The sequence below is a fragment of the Ctenocephalides felis genome, unplaced genomic scaffold (genome assembly GCF_003426905.1).
Source record: "Ctenocephalides felis isolate EL2017-DRISC unplaced genomic scaffold, ASM342690v1 CF-g0.4_SCAFFOLD_01886, whole genome shotgun sequence".
In the NCBI taxonomy this organism is placed as follows: domain Eukaryota; kingdom Metazoa; phylum Arthropoda; class Insecta; order Siphonaptera; family Pulicidae; genus Ctenocephalides; species Ctenocephalides felis.
In genome coordinates this window covers 68,491,781-68,505,834 of record NW_020538040.1, presented here as the reverse complement: position 1 = coordinate 68,505,834, position 14,054 = coordinate 68,491,781, and the positions used below count along the sequence as shown (strand labels likewise).

The window sequence follows — 14,054 nt, the reverse complement described above, 5'->3', positions numbered from 1 at the left end:
TACCTCGTGTATTAATATATACAAACACAACCGGCAAGTTAACGGTTATTGCGACGGCGTGCGAGGTACCGGCTTGGACTACTGATACACATACGTCCGCATGTCGATCTCGCGGAATCGGATCTATGCGGTACGCGGACTCGAGGAGAATGAATGGGACGATTTTCTACGAAACGAATTGGAATTTACTTTCATACATTAAAACTATGACAATATTTCCGTTATTTTTAACACACCTCGCGTACATTATCGCGTTATTGTTTTATGAAATAGCACAAAGATACTTCGCTTAAGGAGTCGTTGTAATAGGAACCAGCGAATTAACGTCTCCAGTGGCATTTTCAATTTGCCGCACTTTTTGCTTATTGAGTGATTTTATTTGTTGTTCCTGTACTATTTGTCATAAAATTTTGAAATTTGTCGTACTAATATACCGACAATATATGGTAAAATTAAATGCATAAACAGGGTGTTTTATAAATATGAATATGTTTCGATTTGCTAATTTTATATATTAGTTATTTCAACTCTACTGATGAATATTTCTGACGAAATACCAGATCGAGGTTATATACAGTGTTAGTTCTGTAATCAATGGATCCATGAAATTTGTATTTTGCATTAGTTAAATAATGTAGCCAGCATTAGTTAAACTAATGCAAAATACAATTTCATGGATCCATTGATTACAGAGCTAACACTGTATATAATCTTGATCTGGTATTTCGTCAGAAATATTTATCGGTATTATTTCGTGAAGTTCTTTTAACATTTAAAATATGACATTGGACCTGGTGCCCCTTACCTAACCATTTCACCCCGCCTATGGTGTAAAATGGACGTGATGACAATTTTTGAGAAACAGTAGAAAAAAACACATTTTATAACGATGAATTAGCTGGGAGTTTTACTGAACTTAGTCAGATAGTTATTTGTTTGATATGTGTTATTTCTTGTGATATAATAGATTTTGCTTTCACAATATAATTGCTCAAAGTGAAATTGGATCTTTGTGCTCCCCCTACCCTATTGCACAAGCTATTTATAAAATTACCCTATAGCACAAGCTAAATATTTTTATTCTGATGTGATTTGTTTGGAAAATATCCGAAAAATCATTAAAAGTAAATAAATCTAGCTTATTTCACGTTCGTTATCAAAAATATGCAGTACTGGGATCTCTTTCTAGATGCTTACGAAATCTTTTAAAAAAACTACAAATGGAATTTTGTTTCTATTGGTTTTTTCCTTCGAGTTCAAATAGCATTATACTTTAACAATAGCGTTTTTTCGTATGTGAAAGTAATTCGAATATTACAAAAATAAAATATTTGATTCAAATGAGTATTCTTTCTTGCTATAAGTGTTCTGTGGTTTACGAGTAATTGTAGGGCATCAAATTTTTAATCTGATAAAAAGTAAAATCACGGTATTATATGTAAGAAGATAATTTGGTTTTTTATTTGTTGATCTAAATAAAATCCAACTGGTTATTAAGTACTACAAACGACTACTGGCTTTGCGATACAATTTAGGTCGTGATCTGTTGATGCGTAATGTGACATCTCACTATACTCTGACAGAGCACTTCACTATATGAGGAAATTGTAATGTAAGAATGATAATAATACCTATTTTCATATATTTATGATTTTATGATATTTTGACAAAAACAATATTTGTCATCATTTATTTTTGTCGTTTAGGAAATATATTGTGTCCTATCATAAATTCAGAAGTAATTTTTGGTTTTGAAGATTCGCTCTAAACTGGATCTTTGTACTGAAATGAATGAATGTATGGTTGTAATCAGATAGGGATGCTCAGACCTCTGAATGCGTATTTACTGCAGAGTTGATTGTGATTTTAAAAATGTTAGTCATGTGTCCGTAAAGTTTTTTTTCATAATTATCAGATACTGGATAATTATTCGTCTACGTTTTAGTCTAAAATTCCGTATGGGTTTAATTAGTTTTTGGTGAAATATTTGAGTTACTGATCTTAATGCACATATTAAATATTAGAGGCTTACAACAAGTGGTTTAATTATTAAAATTTATTTATGTTAGGAATAATGAGCCGCGATTTATAAAATATACCGTGTAGGAAAGTACTGACAAAATGGGTATATGGACAAAGTGACATTAGTGCCATGAGTGGCCTTATTAATTAAAAATCCTTAGTATTGTAACGTTTCCGAGCTTGTATAACGTAAGAAAGCCATAATCACAATCCTGTCAGATGTTGAGTGTCATTGTTACGGCCTTGTCGTAGTAATCAGTTCAAACGTGTACCTTTCTTTAAAAGATTATTTTCGGAGTGGTTTTGTCAGTGTTTTAGTGATTTATTTATTGTTGTTTGTAATAATTTCTAATTACAAAAAAATACTGGTATACGTAATTATTTCAATTATTTTATACACAATACACAACAATACCAATAATAGTGATTTCAATAAATTTTATTACAATTATCTCGTGTTTGATGGAATTTTGAACTACAGGATAGTTTCATTCTGCGAGGCCCAGAAAAAGAAAATTTAAACCTAAAAAAAGATGATTAGCTTTTAACTTTTACTCTAACCACTTTTAAAACAAGGAAAGATCCACTTCTTTCTGCTAAAAGGATTCTTTTAGTATTAATAAATTAATATTTATATTTTATTTGTTGAAAGAATCATTGCCTTATATACAAATTTAGATAACTATTGCTTATAAATGTTTAAATGGCGTAAAACTTGTAGCAATGTCAAGAATGGCTATTTTTTCTATCATGATCTATATTTTTATGTGAAAATTGACGTAATTAGTAATTGAAAAACCGTGTAATAAAAGTAATAAATAAACATGGTTTTAAACACAATGTTTGACAGTTTACAACTTAATTATCAAATTGAGTCAGCCATTTATTGTCAGTATTTAGATTGATCGGTCTGTAGTAATTTTTACTTTACAATATTTCGTTGTCAGAGCAATGGGAAGTATTATATAAATTTCATATAAAAACGAGTTCGCATGAGTATTCTTATTTGCGTGTTTGTATGCTTCTGCAATAATTAATATTTTGATGAATAGTATATATTTACTATCAACAAGCGCAGTCAATGACGTGCTGATGACCAGTTAGTATATTTTTTGTTGCAAAAACTAAGTAACTCGAGTCATGTTTCTAATTACTATCCGTTTTTTACATATACTTTTCTGTTTTTTAAATGTTTAGATTATTAGAATGTTTCTTAATTATATGCTGTGTTAAATATTTGTATTTCATTGGTTTTATCAATTACGAAACGTGATTGAATCTGAATTTGAATGTAGGTGTATGAATTATTTACATCTAGTATTTATACTGTAATTAATGCGAAAGTTGGAAAGGCGCCTGTAAACGTATATTTTTGTAATGTGAAATAGTATATTTTCTATTTTATGATAGTTTCAAGTTCTTTAATTTGTTTTTTTTTTGTATAAAAATCCGCAAGGCATCCGTAAAGTCTAAACAATCTTATTAACACCTAATAGTAACCTACGAATTTTCAGTTTATTAATAATTGTACAAACTATATATACTTGCATCATTCATTTTTTTAAGTTTATGAGCAAAATTTCATGCTCATTATTACCAAATGAGTTGAATATTTTTATTAGGCAATTCCAAACCTTTTAAATTCTAGAACCATGTTGTAAATGTTAATTTCAGTATTAGTTTAGCCAAAAATTCTAATTTGAAGTTTCCACCGTAGTTCGGAAACAGCTATCGTGCCTTTAAAAGCATTATCAATGTTTTTTGATAATCGAAAATGAGTCAGTTTTCTCGTACAAAGTTTTTTCATTCATATTATACCTGCACTCAAATTAATTATATTTTTATAAAATATGCAAAAATGATTAGAAGGTGCTGAAGCGTGAAGATTTCTGATTTTCAAAACTTTCTGATTTTCAAATTAATTACTAAATTTACCTAGTTATATATTTCAAATAATTTACGAAATTTTAATACTTTATATGTTCTAGATTTTTGATCAGATCCAAATATCAGTTTCCATCAATAGACAAGAATATACAGGTATTGATCGGTAATAAATATCTATTTTAGGTAAATCGCTATATAAAACGTTTCTTTGATTTTGTTGCAAATAGTATTAATGTAATGTAATATTAATTACATATTACTACAACTACATTGGTAAACCTGAATTATTGGAACCACTACTTTGCTGATATGAGAAACTCCATTAATGGATTTTTAACATCACAAACTAAACTCTTTGCGTATTAGCATATATTTTGCAATCCTCATAATTTGGTTTTGACCTTTTTTAAATTTATGTATATGGTACGATCCTAGATAGTGACATCCAGCATCCAGACTTGTTCATCTTTTTCTAATATGTTCCGGTTTATATACGCATTATTAATTATAGTCACTTACAGCCATACAATTCGCTGTTTAAAATATTTGTCGCCGGTATTTTGAAATAAGAATTACCATAATAGTCGATAATGTAGGTTAAAGATATGGGCAATGCTTATTAAACGTCTAGCATTTGTTTGAATATTTAAATGGCACGCAGTTTTCTAAACCGCTAATATATAAACAAATTAGTATTATTGGATGTGGGATTCAGGATTACCTATATTATGCAGGAAACTGTGTGTTTTCTACGATATGTACGCATGCTAAAGAAACATAAAAAGTAAATATTTTGCACCGTTTTGAAAAGCTTTTAACGTGAATTTATAGCTTTACGAGTGCTTCTTATGGTTAATAAAATTTGTGTACTAAAGCTAAAACTCTTGATAAAATTACTCTGTTACAAGCGGTTAAAGAAATATAGAACACCAGTAATAATGGATATTTCATTCATCTTCAATTTAGATATTTATTCAACATATTTGCTTCCGACTATAGTCGAATTATGTTTATGGAAGTATTATGGCAAATATATTTGCTATAATACTTTTATGAGCATAACTTTGTTGCAATTCAAGAGAAAAGGTTATACCAATTGATTATTTATGCACTCTATTGAATCATAAATACTCTTGCTCTATATAGATTTAAAATGAAAAAAACTGTTAATAGGCTTTTCTCAATCACTTTCATTTTTACTGCCCTATATAGCACCTGTTATTTTTTAACCAAGATAGCTTAGTGTCTTTCAAGATGTCAATTTTGTTTTGTTTGTGGCAATTCCTAATAATTTTATTAGAAATGCAACACTGCATATCTATATAATATAATATATGCTGCTTACTGGTTTGTCTGCCAGTAACCTAAGGCAATTCTTTGCACATCTATTTGTTTTAATTAGCAAATTTCTATTCAAACTTGTTTACATAGAAATTGCCATTAAGATCCTTTCTGACACAAATCTATCGCATTTTCAAAGTAGTGATGGTGGAACAAGTTGCATTAATTTCTTTCGTTGCAAATAATTATAGATGATATTTCTCAGATATCTACTTAATTGCAGGCATTTCTAATATATGCGATAAATTTGCAAAAAACAAGTAATAAAGAACAAAAGTTGCGTAGATTGCTGATATTTTATATTTTGAATACAAAGCTAGGAAGCTTGTTGTTCTTCTTTGAAATAATTATATGTATATGTAACCACTTAAACTCAGTTGAAGCCGTTCGAGATCACTATTGCTTAGTGTAAAATATCCATACTATCGCAGATATGTTAATATATATAAACTAAACCGTTATAAGTGTTCGAAAGCAAAAATCATTGCACTAATAATTGACTCTTAACATTTTTGTGAAATGCTGATCTTGTTCTGATGGCTCTAAATTAGAATCTATTAGTGCAGTCATTGGAGCGTTTTTAGGTTGGATTTAGGTTCATCTTGCCCTCAACTTTCAACCGCACCCACCCTGTGGAAAGTTGTCACCCCTTCTAGCTGGTGTAATTTTTTATAAAAACAACCTAGGACATAGATAGAAGGCCTAATTTTAAGTGAAAAATGTTTTACAGTTCTCAAAATACCTAATACTTTTCAACTTGTTGGCAAACTGAAAATTTGATTTTTTTTCAGGTTTTTCATCGTTTTTATGCAAATATCTCTAAATATATGCATTTTACTGAAAATTGTATGATGAACAAAATTGCAGGTATAAACACTGATTTTGAGGACGTCTTTCTAATGCTTGTCGGTTCGGTATCAAAGCAGCTTGAAACCAAATTTTCACTTGAAATCATAGATTTCAAACATGATCTCAAGTGAAAATGGCCTTTCGTTGGGCATAGCTGTAGCGGCAACATGTCATTTGGAAGTAAAGAGGTACTAAGATTATATCGCTTTTAAGTCGAATTGTATCCCTATACAGCAGAAAAATATAAGGACTCTTAGTTTGTGCATCCATGATTGAGTGCATTTCAACTCAACCCACGGACGTGCCGTTGGAAGAAATATTCGTTAAGAAAAATTAAAAGAAACATGTAATAAACAATAAAAATATTTAAAAAAAAAAGTAAAAATATATAAAGTATGCAAAAAACAGGTTTTTTATAACAAAAAAAATAAAACAAATAATGCAAGATTAAGCTATAGATATTAAAGATCATCAAAGCCATTTTTTATTTTGTTTGAAATTTAATCGATTATTATTCAATATTATCCAGCGGATAAAATTTTATGCATTCTAATGAAATAATATTTTGTTATACTTGGAATCAACTTTAAAATAAGCACTTAAATCTTAAAATCATACAAGTTTTTTTGCACGTAAATCTTTCTACGTACTTCTTACGGTTTTGTCTTTTAAATCAATAGATTTTGTAAGTGCCATTTTCATCAAATTTAAAATTAATCGTCTTCCGACTGGAAGAGCGTGATGAATTTTGGCAGTTCGGCTGCTTTAGGACCCTTACTTTTCAAACAAATTACGATTTCTAGAAAAACAAATATGTTCTGGTTCATCACGCTGCATTTATCTATTTTGCCTAGTTATAAAGTATACTAAATCGTATACTACTAGCAGACCTCAATTTTTAACTTCCCGTAGGGTAAGTTATAGTAATCGCAAAAAATCGAAAATGAAAATTTTTATATATCTTTACGTTTTAGAGGTTTCTGAACATTTTGGCATACCTTAGAAAAAATGGATGTATGTGTGTGTGTGTGTGTGTGTGTGTGTGCGGATACAAATTTTCGTCGACGATTTCGGGAACACGGATCAACCGAATCGAATAATTCAAAAAGCATTCGATTCGTATTGATAAGGAGACGTGCTGATTAGTTTTTGGCGAAGGCAGGTCTAGCCGTTCCGGAGATACGGGGCAAAAAGTGCCGAAAACGGTAACTCAGTTTTTAAGAGAACGGAGCGTCCGATTTCAATAATTCAAAAAACATTTTACTTGTATTGACAAGATGAAGAATTGGTCAAATTTTCATAAAGGCAGATTTGTCTAGCGGTTTCGGAGATCTAACGAAAAAAGTAAAAAAAAATGCCATTTGGCGGTCAAAAATGATCATTAGACATATGAACATCAAATTTTCAGATATTTTATAGAGATTTTAACAATAAGTATAAATTTTGTTTATTTTCCTATGGGTTCCGTATCAATGTTTACCCGTTAGACAGCGACGCCGCGCTTACGCGCTTTATATTTTGTCTCTATGCAGTTAAAGCAGTACAATTGCTTTGAAAAACAAGTTCAGATCTTCCAAAATATGTCAAAATAAAGAAAACATTTATTTTTTCAAAAAAAAAAAAAAAAAATTTAAATTTTTTTTTTAAAAAAATTTAAAAAAAAAAATTTTTTTTTCAAAAAAATGTAATTTTTTGTCCAATTTATAGTTTTTCAAAAATCTTATTTTTTCGAAGTAAATTTTTTTCAAAAATGTTAATCGTTTTTAAAAAAAATAATAATTTTTGGTACGGGAAGTTCCAGCAATTTGCCTTAAGGCACGATGCCCTAATTGCCTTAAGACAGAATTCCACTTATAGCTAGCTATGTTTTTTTTTTGTCCTTTTTATATCGCTAAATATAATAGGAATTTACATAAAAAATATCACTTTCGCTAATTAAAATCTGAGACGTAAGCAAAAGAATCTTACAATACATTTTGTAAATGTAGGTTAAAATAACGAAAAATTCTATAAACTTACCGACTGAGTTCTGCTGAAACTAGATTACTGTGCGGACTATATTTCATTGGATTCTTGTACATGGCACACAAAATTCGTTCCTTACAGCCTGCGTCCCTGTGACCCAGCTTCTCCAAGACGGCGTCGATCTTGGTCAGTATGGGCGAGTAGAAGGCGTCGTATTGCGTTAGGTCCGTAGTCTGATAGAAAATCAGAGAATAGAATGGCATTAGTTAATTTATTTGCTTTCCATTTCCATGTCATATAACATAAACGTTGCTAGACAAAAGTGAGCTGAATGTTGTCTTCTGAAAAAAGTTTACCACGAATATTCCAGCATCGATTGTTGACACTATTTTTTAATTTTGCCATAATATAACAATTCTTTGACTAGTTTAGGACATGAGTACGTTCTATGCTAATTATCTGCAAATATTAAGTTGCGAAACATTTTATAAGCAATACTTAAGTATTCGAAAAAAAACATCTATCTTATATGATACACAGTAATTGCGTGAGTCTGAATTTAGAGAACTTTAGACTTTTATTTAAAATATAATGATTTTAATTGACTTGTTGAATTTTTAAATAATTATTTTTGTTAGCTTTATCTAGTACAAAATTAGAACCCTTATTTATATTTAGCTATTTTCTTTTGATGTCGACAATATAATGTGTAATAACCAGTAACTGTATCGTTTTGTTTTGAAGTAAAATGAAACTATTTTTTTTCATATTGGCATAGCCTCAAAATATTCTAAATATCTCTTGTAATTTGAGAATACTTTGTTTTTTTTTGTTTTAAAAAAATTGCAATCTAAATAGTCAATGGTGAAAGATTTTAACAAATGACGAATATACTCGTCAATGCACAAAAGTATGCTAAATCTTTGACGAATATGCTCGTCAATCACAGTTAACCGGTTAAACCGTGTTAGCCTGATATGTGTATAGTACAGGAATTTTATTAGTGGGTTACAGTATGCTGCAAATTATTCTTTTTGACGTGCTCAATTATGTTTCTATGATGTTTTACGTTATTCACAGAATTTTGTTGGTAATAAACATTAAATTCGATGTATGTTAATTTTTATTTATTCCAAAGAATTTTCGCTGAAATATTGAAAATTCACATTACTTCTTTCACGTCCTCACTTACATCTTTCAATTTTGTTATTTACATATAACTTTTTTATTCAACAATATATTTACAACTATCCTACATAGACATTAAGTAAATCTTCTGGCAATTATATATAAAAATGACATGTGTATTTTCACTATTTATATGTCATTTACATATAACTGCATACGCGTGTCTATATTTATATTAAATAAATTTGAATATAAATATCTAGGCTTAATATGTTAAAAAAAAATATTTGTTTACCTGTGCAATTTGCTGGTTTAGCAGATGCTGCTGTGCGAGTAGCTTTTGTTCGTTTTGCAAACGAAGTTGCTCCGCCTGCAACTTTTGAGCTTCCTTAATTTGTGCCGCTCGTATCTGAAATAACATTTATTTTTTTAATTATAAATTTTGAAACTTGTATTTACATACATACAATTTACAATTTTTTCTGTAACCCAAAAGGGCGCACGAATTTGAACAAGATAGAGAAAGTTATCTCAAATTGGCATTTAAGAGAAAAAAACTGTCGTACAAATTTTTATTGGTTCAAAATTTCATCATCGAATATATAGAGGACCAACGCGAAAATAGTTTTCGTTTGAAATACAAACTTTTTCAGTACATTTTTTGTCTTACTTGTTCATACCGTATCTTAAATATATACTATCCAAAAATTATTAAAAAAACTGCAATCAAAAAATTAATTTTAAGTGACCTAACTAATGAAGACAAAGATTCGAACACCAATTCGGATCAGTTTATGATTGACCAATCGCATGTTAATTGTAATTAACCGTACGAGCAGCCATATGACCTTATATATCTTATTAAAAAAAACATAGATTTCACCCATGTAGCATTATTATAAGAAAATCGTAATGTGAAAGTAGAGGGAAAAAGATTTATATCCAACCATCACCTAGCTTCTTACGACGTAGCTATCGGAAGAAAAACGGCAATGTTTGAAAATCCATAACAAAAGTATTTTCTTTCGTTGTTAAGTTGTGAGCACTGTTGTTAGGTTCACGAGACCTTAATATAATTTTTTATGATGCGTTATTTAATTGTTTTATTAGATATATTATTAATTTGAAGTTAAATTTAACAGTTTCTTTTATATAACCACTATAAAAGCTTACATCTGGGTTGCGTAAAAAGGGTCAACTAAAACTTCACCCTGGTAATTGGGTGAACCATAAAAAATAGTGAATAAACATGTAAATTATGTTACAAAAAAGCAATTTTATATGAGATGAATTAAATAAATAGTTATTTTAACTTTGCTGACGAATATTTCTGGAGAAATACCAGATTAAGGTTATATAGAGTGCTATTTTTGTAACAAGTGTGCCCATAAAATTTAGATATTGCATTTGTTAAATATTGACGCTATATTACTTTGTTGAATTCTTTTAAAATTAAAAATAAGACAATGGAACTGTTTGTTCCTTGGACGTTTCATTTTAACCCGCCTGTGGGGCAAAAAGGACCAGGTGACAATTTTTTGAAAAACAGTAAAAATTCACATTTCTACATTGGTGAATTATCAGGGTTTTACTGAACATAGTCAGATAGTTGTTTGTTTGATATGCGAGATTTGTTGTGATGGAATTGTTTTGGCTTTCGCAATATAATTGGTCAAAGTTAAATTGAATATTTGCGCCCCGCCCCTACGTCAATTTTACAGAGGTATATACAAAATGTCCGTAAACCTAATATTACCTAAATTACTCAAAGAACATGCACTAGATATAAAGATTATACGCAACCATATTACAGTGACAAAGGTGACAATAAATTCAAAACAAAGCATAATTATATCAACCTGATAAGATATAATGCAGACATTTACATCCGATATTAAGGTAAAGCGACTCTAGATAGAAAGCGCTGATAGCAGTTAAATAAGTTTCTTGGCAGACGGTTACACTTGGCACCAGAAATGGCGTTAGATGTGGTCAGCACGTGAAGGCGGTAAATGTGAATTGCATCGTGACATTACAAGAAATACAAGTTATAAACATTGCGCATGATGACATAAGGCAACGTGTTAACATAAGACCTCAGCAGAAAACAGTAATAATTGACTATAGGATAGGGTTGAGCAGTGTTGCCATGTCTACAGTTTTGGTAATGATCTCAGTTTTGCAGTTTTGGCCTCGAAATCTACAGTTTTTTTTGCTGAAGATACGAGCACTTTTTATTTTTTTTATGTTGAACTTAATAGTTGTTCTACTAAGTCAATTTCTATAAAACTAATATTGTTGAACCAGAGATAATGTTTATCTATTATTTTATTAGATGTGCGAAGTAATAGATAGTCAATAGTTACGCTTGCTGTCAATGCAACGTACAACTAGTGGCGCAATGAACCGTTTTCTTTTCCATTTCTCTCTCGTTAACGAGACAACATGAACCATTTTGTCGAAACTGAAAATAAATTTGAAAATCAACTGGTTAACTGGTTGTCCAACGAAATGAAAATTCTTTCATTCTAGTATATTTTTATGAACTTATCTTTTGTAGATTAAGATTTATGTTAATAATTCATTTCATATATATAATTATTCATAGCAATATTTATTTATTTAACTATCAGCTAGTCTTATATTGATTCGAAATTGCCTTCAATAATTATAACATAACATGATAAATATTACTTACATATAATTAATAAAATAAACAATATATCGATAAACACTTTGGAATAGTGTTTAGGATGACTATAATAAAATATAATAATGTTTGTTTGAGATATCAATTGAATATATCCTATACAAATTTCTTTAAAGAAAATCTTCATTGCTAAATTATGCAGATGGCCGAGCATACGCTCCTTGGAAAATCTGGCGCCATTGAGAATTACTAGTATTATAATCGCTTATTGTTAGGTAAAATATAATAAAACTTTACAGGATGATTATAATAATACTGTTTGTTAACTTTCCGTAGGGCATGCAGAACATAATCTTGGATTTAATGTTGCCTCACATCTGACTAATTGAGTAAAATCGGTGTGTCCGGATTCAAAAATTGCAGAACATTTGTCTATGAGCCAAACAAAAGCAAGATGTGTTATAGTAAATGTGACAGGAAAAGCCTCTGAAAAAAACTTGATAAAAAAAAATTAAGAGAAAATGAATTTGCATCGCTGGTTGATGAGAGCATTCAGGCATCAGGCATTTAGCTTTAATAACCAGGATAGTCAATGCAAATTATGAAGTAGGCTCAGCAAAAGCTTTGCATACAAAAATTGTTGAATATTTTGAGATATTTTGAGAAAGAAATTCCATATAAAAAAATTATTAAGATTTGCGTCTGATGGTGCTAATGTCATGTTTGGCGCGAACAACTCATTGGTCACTTATTTGAAGAATGACATTCCAAATCTTTTCACAATGAAGTGTATATGCAATTCATTTGCGCTTTGTGCATCCCACGCATGTGAAAAATTACCGAAGGGTCTTGAAAATTTTTGCCGTGAAGTTTTCAACCATATTCAAAATTCATCTAAACGTATTGTTGATTTTAAAACTTTTCAGGCATTTACAAATATTAAACCGCATAAAATATTACACCCTGCCTAAACCAGATGATTATCATTAAACGATGTTGTGAAGCGATTGTTGGAACAACTTCCAGCGATAAAATTATGTTTTCAATCTGCTGTCTTTAGGGATCGTCTTCTTTCTGCACAAAGTATATTGACAAAAGCCATGAAACCGACAACAGAATTATATTTGGAATTCCTGCGATTTGCTCCACCAATATTCGTGAATTTGAATAAAGAAATGCAGGCAGAAAAGCCAAAATATAGTACGTTTTATATGATCAGATATTTACAGCATATGCGACAATTTTGGAATGCTTTATTCAACCGAAATATTTGGAATGTTCAAAAGAAGAGTTGAATATGGTAAAAAATATTACAAATTCCAAACAACAAAAAGTATTAAGTGCGGATATAAACGATTTGCGAATGCATTTACCTTTATTAGAAATATATGTTGGAGGAATGATTCCAAATATAATTCGGGTGAAAAGGGAGTCTGAAGGATTGGACCATGATCGACTGCTGAATTTTTACACAAAATGTAAAGAGTTTTACATTGAGGCAGCAATCCAAATAAAGCAGAGAGTTCCTTTTCACGATAAAGAACGGCAAGCACTAAAATGTTTGCAGATGTTAAATCCACAAGTGATTTTGAATACTGATTTGTGAAAAAATTTCACATCAACTTCGGAAATGTTATATTATTTCCAAATATTTGCCCAAATAATATAACAGAGGTAGATAAAGAATGGAGGACTCTTAGAAATACGAATTTTGATTATGAAGAGACTAAAACGCCCAGTACAGATCAATTTTGGAGACACGTATCAAAATTAAAAAAAGGCGATGGCTCTGGGATGTTTCCATTATTATCAATTTTAACAAGAAAACTTCTGTGTTTGCCGCACAGTACCGCGACATTGGAACGCTTGTTTTCAAGCATAAATATCGTGAAAACAAAGCTAAGAAATAAATTATCAACAACGACTATTAAAGGCACTTTACACACAAAGTCAGAAATTGAAAATTGTTATGAATTCAGTGTGACAAGCAATCATTTAAGTAAGTTTAATCTGAAGATGTATGAGTTTCAAAATAAAGATGAAGCGGAACATCAAGAACACATTGACATTGAAAATGAGATGTCGGAGAGTTAAAAATGAATCTCCTACAAGAATATTATTTTTCTAAAATTTTACAATTTCTAATTTTATATCAATAATATATCCTTATGACTCTTGATACTCTTATACATTTAATGTTATGAAAATGCAT

General features: G+C 29.9%; 1 protein-coding gene across 1 annotated transcript in view; it reads right to left on the bottom strand.

The window, feature by feature from the left end:
- Window positions 1-8,114: 8,114 nt before the first annotated feature.
- Window positions 8,115-14,054, bottom strand: part of LOC113375256 — a 58,646-nt gene continuing 52,706 nt past the window's right edge. The window contains exons 7-8 of the mRNA XM_026615199.1: window positions 9,488-9,601; window positions 8,115-8,297 (exon numbers count right to left, since the gene is read on the bottom strand). Of these exons, the coding sequence (XP_026470984.1) occupies window positions 8,115-8,297; window positions 9,488-9,601 (297 nt within the window). The remainder of the gene's footprint in view (window positions 8,298-9,487; window positions 9,602-14,054) is intronic.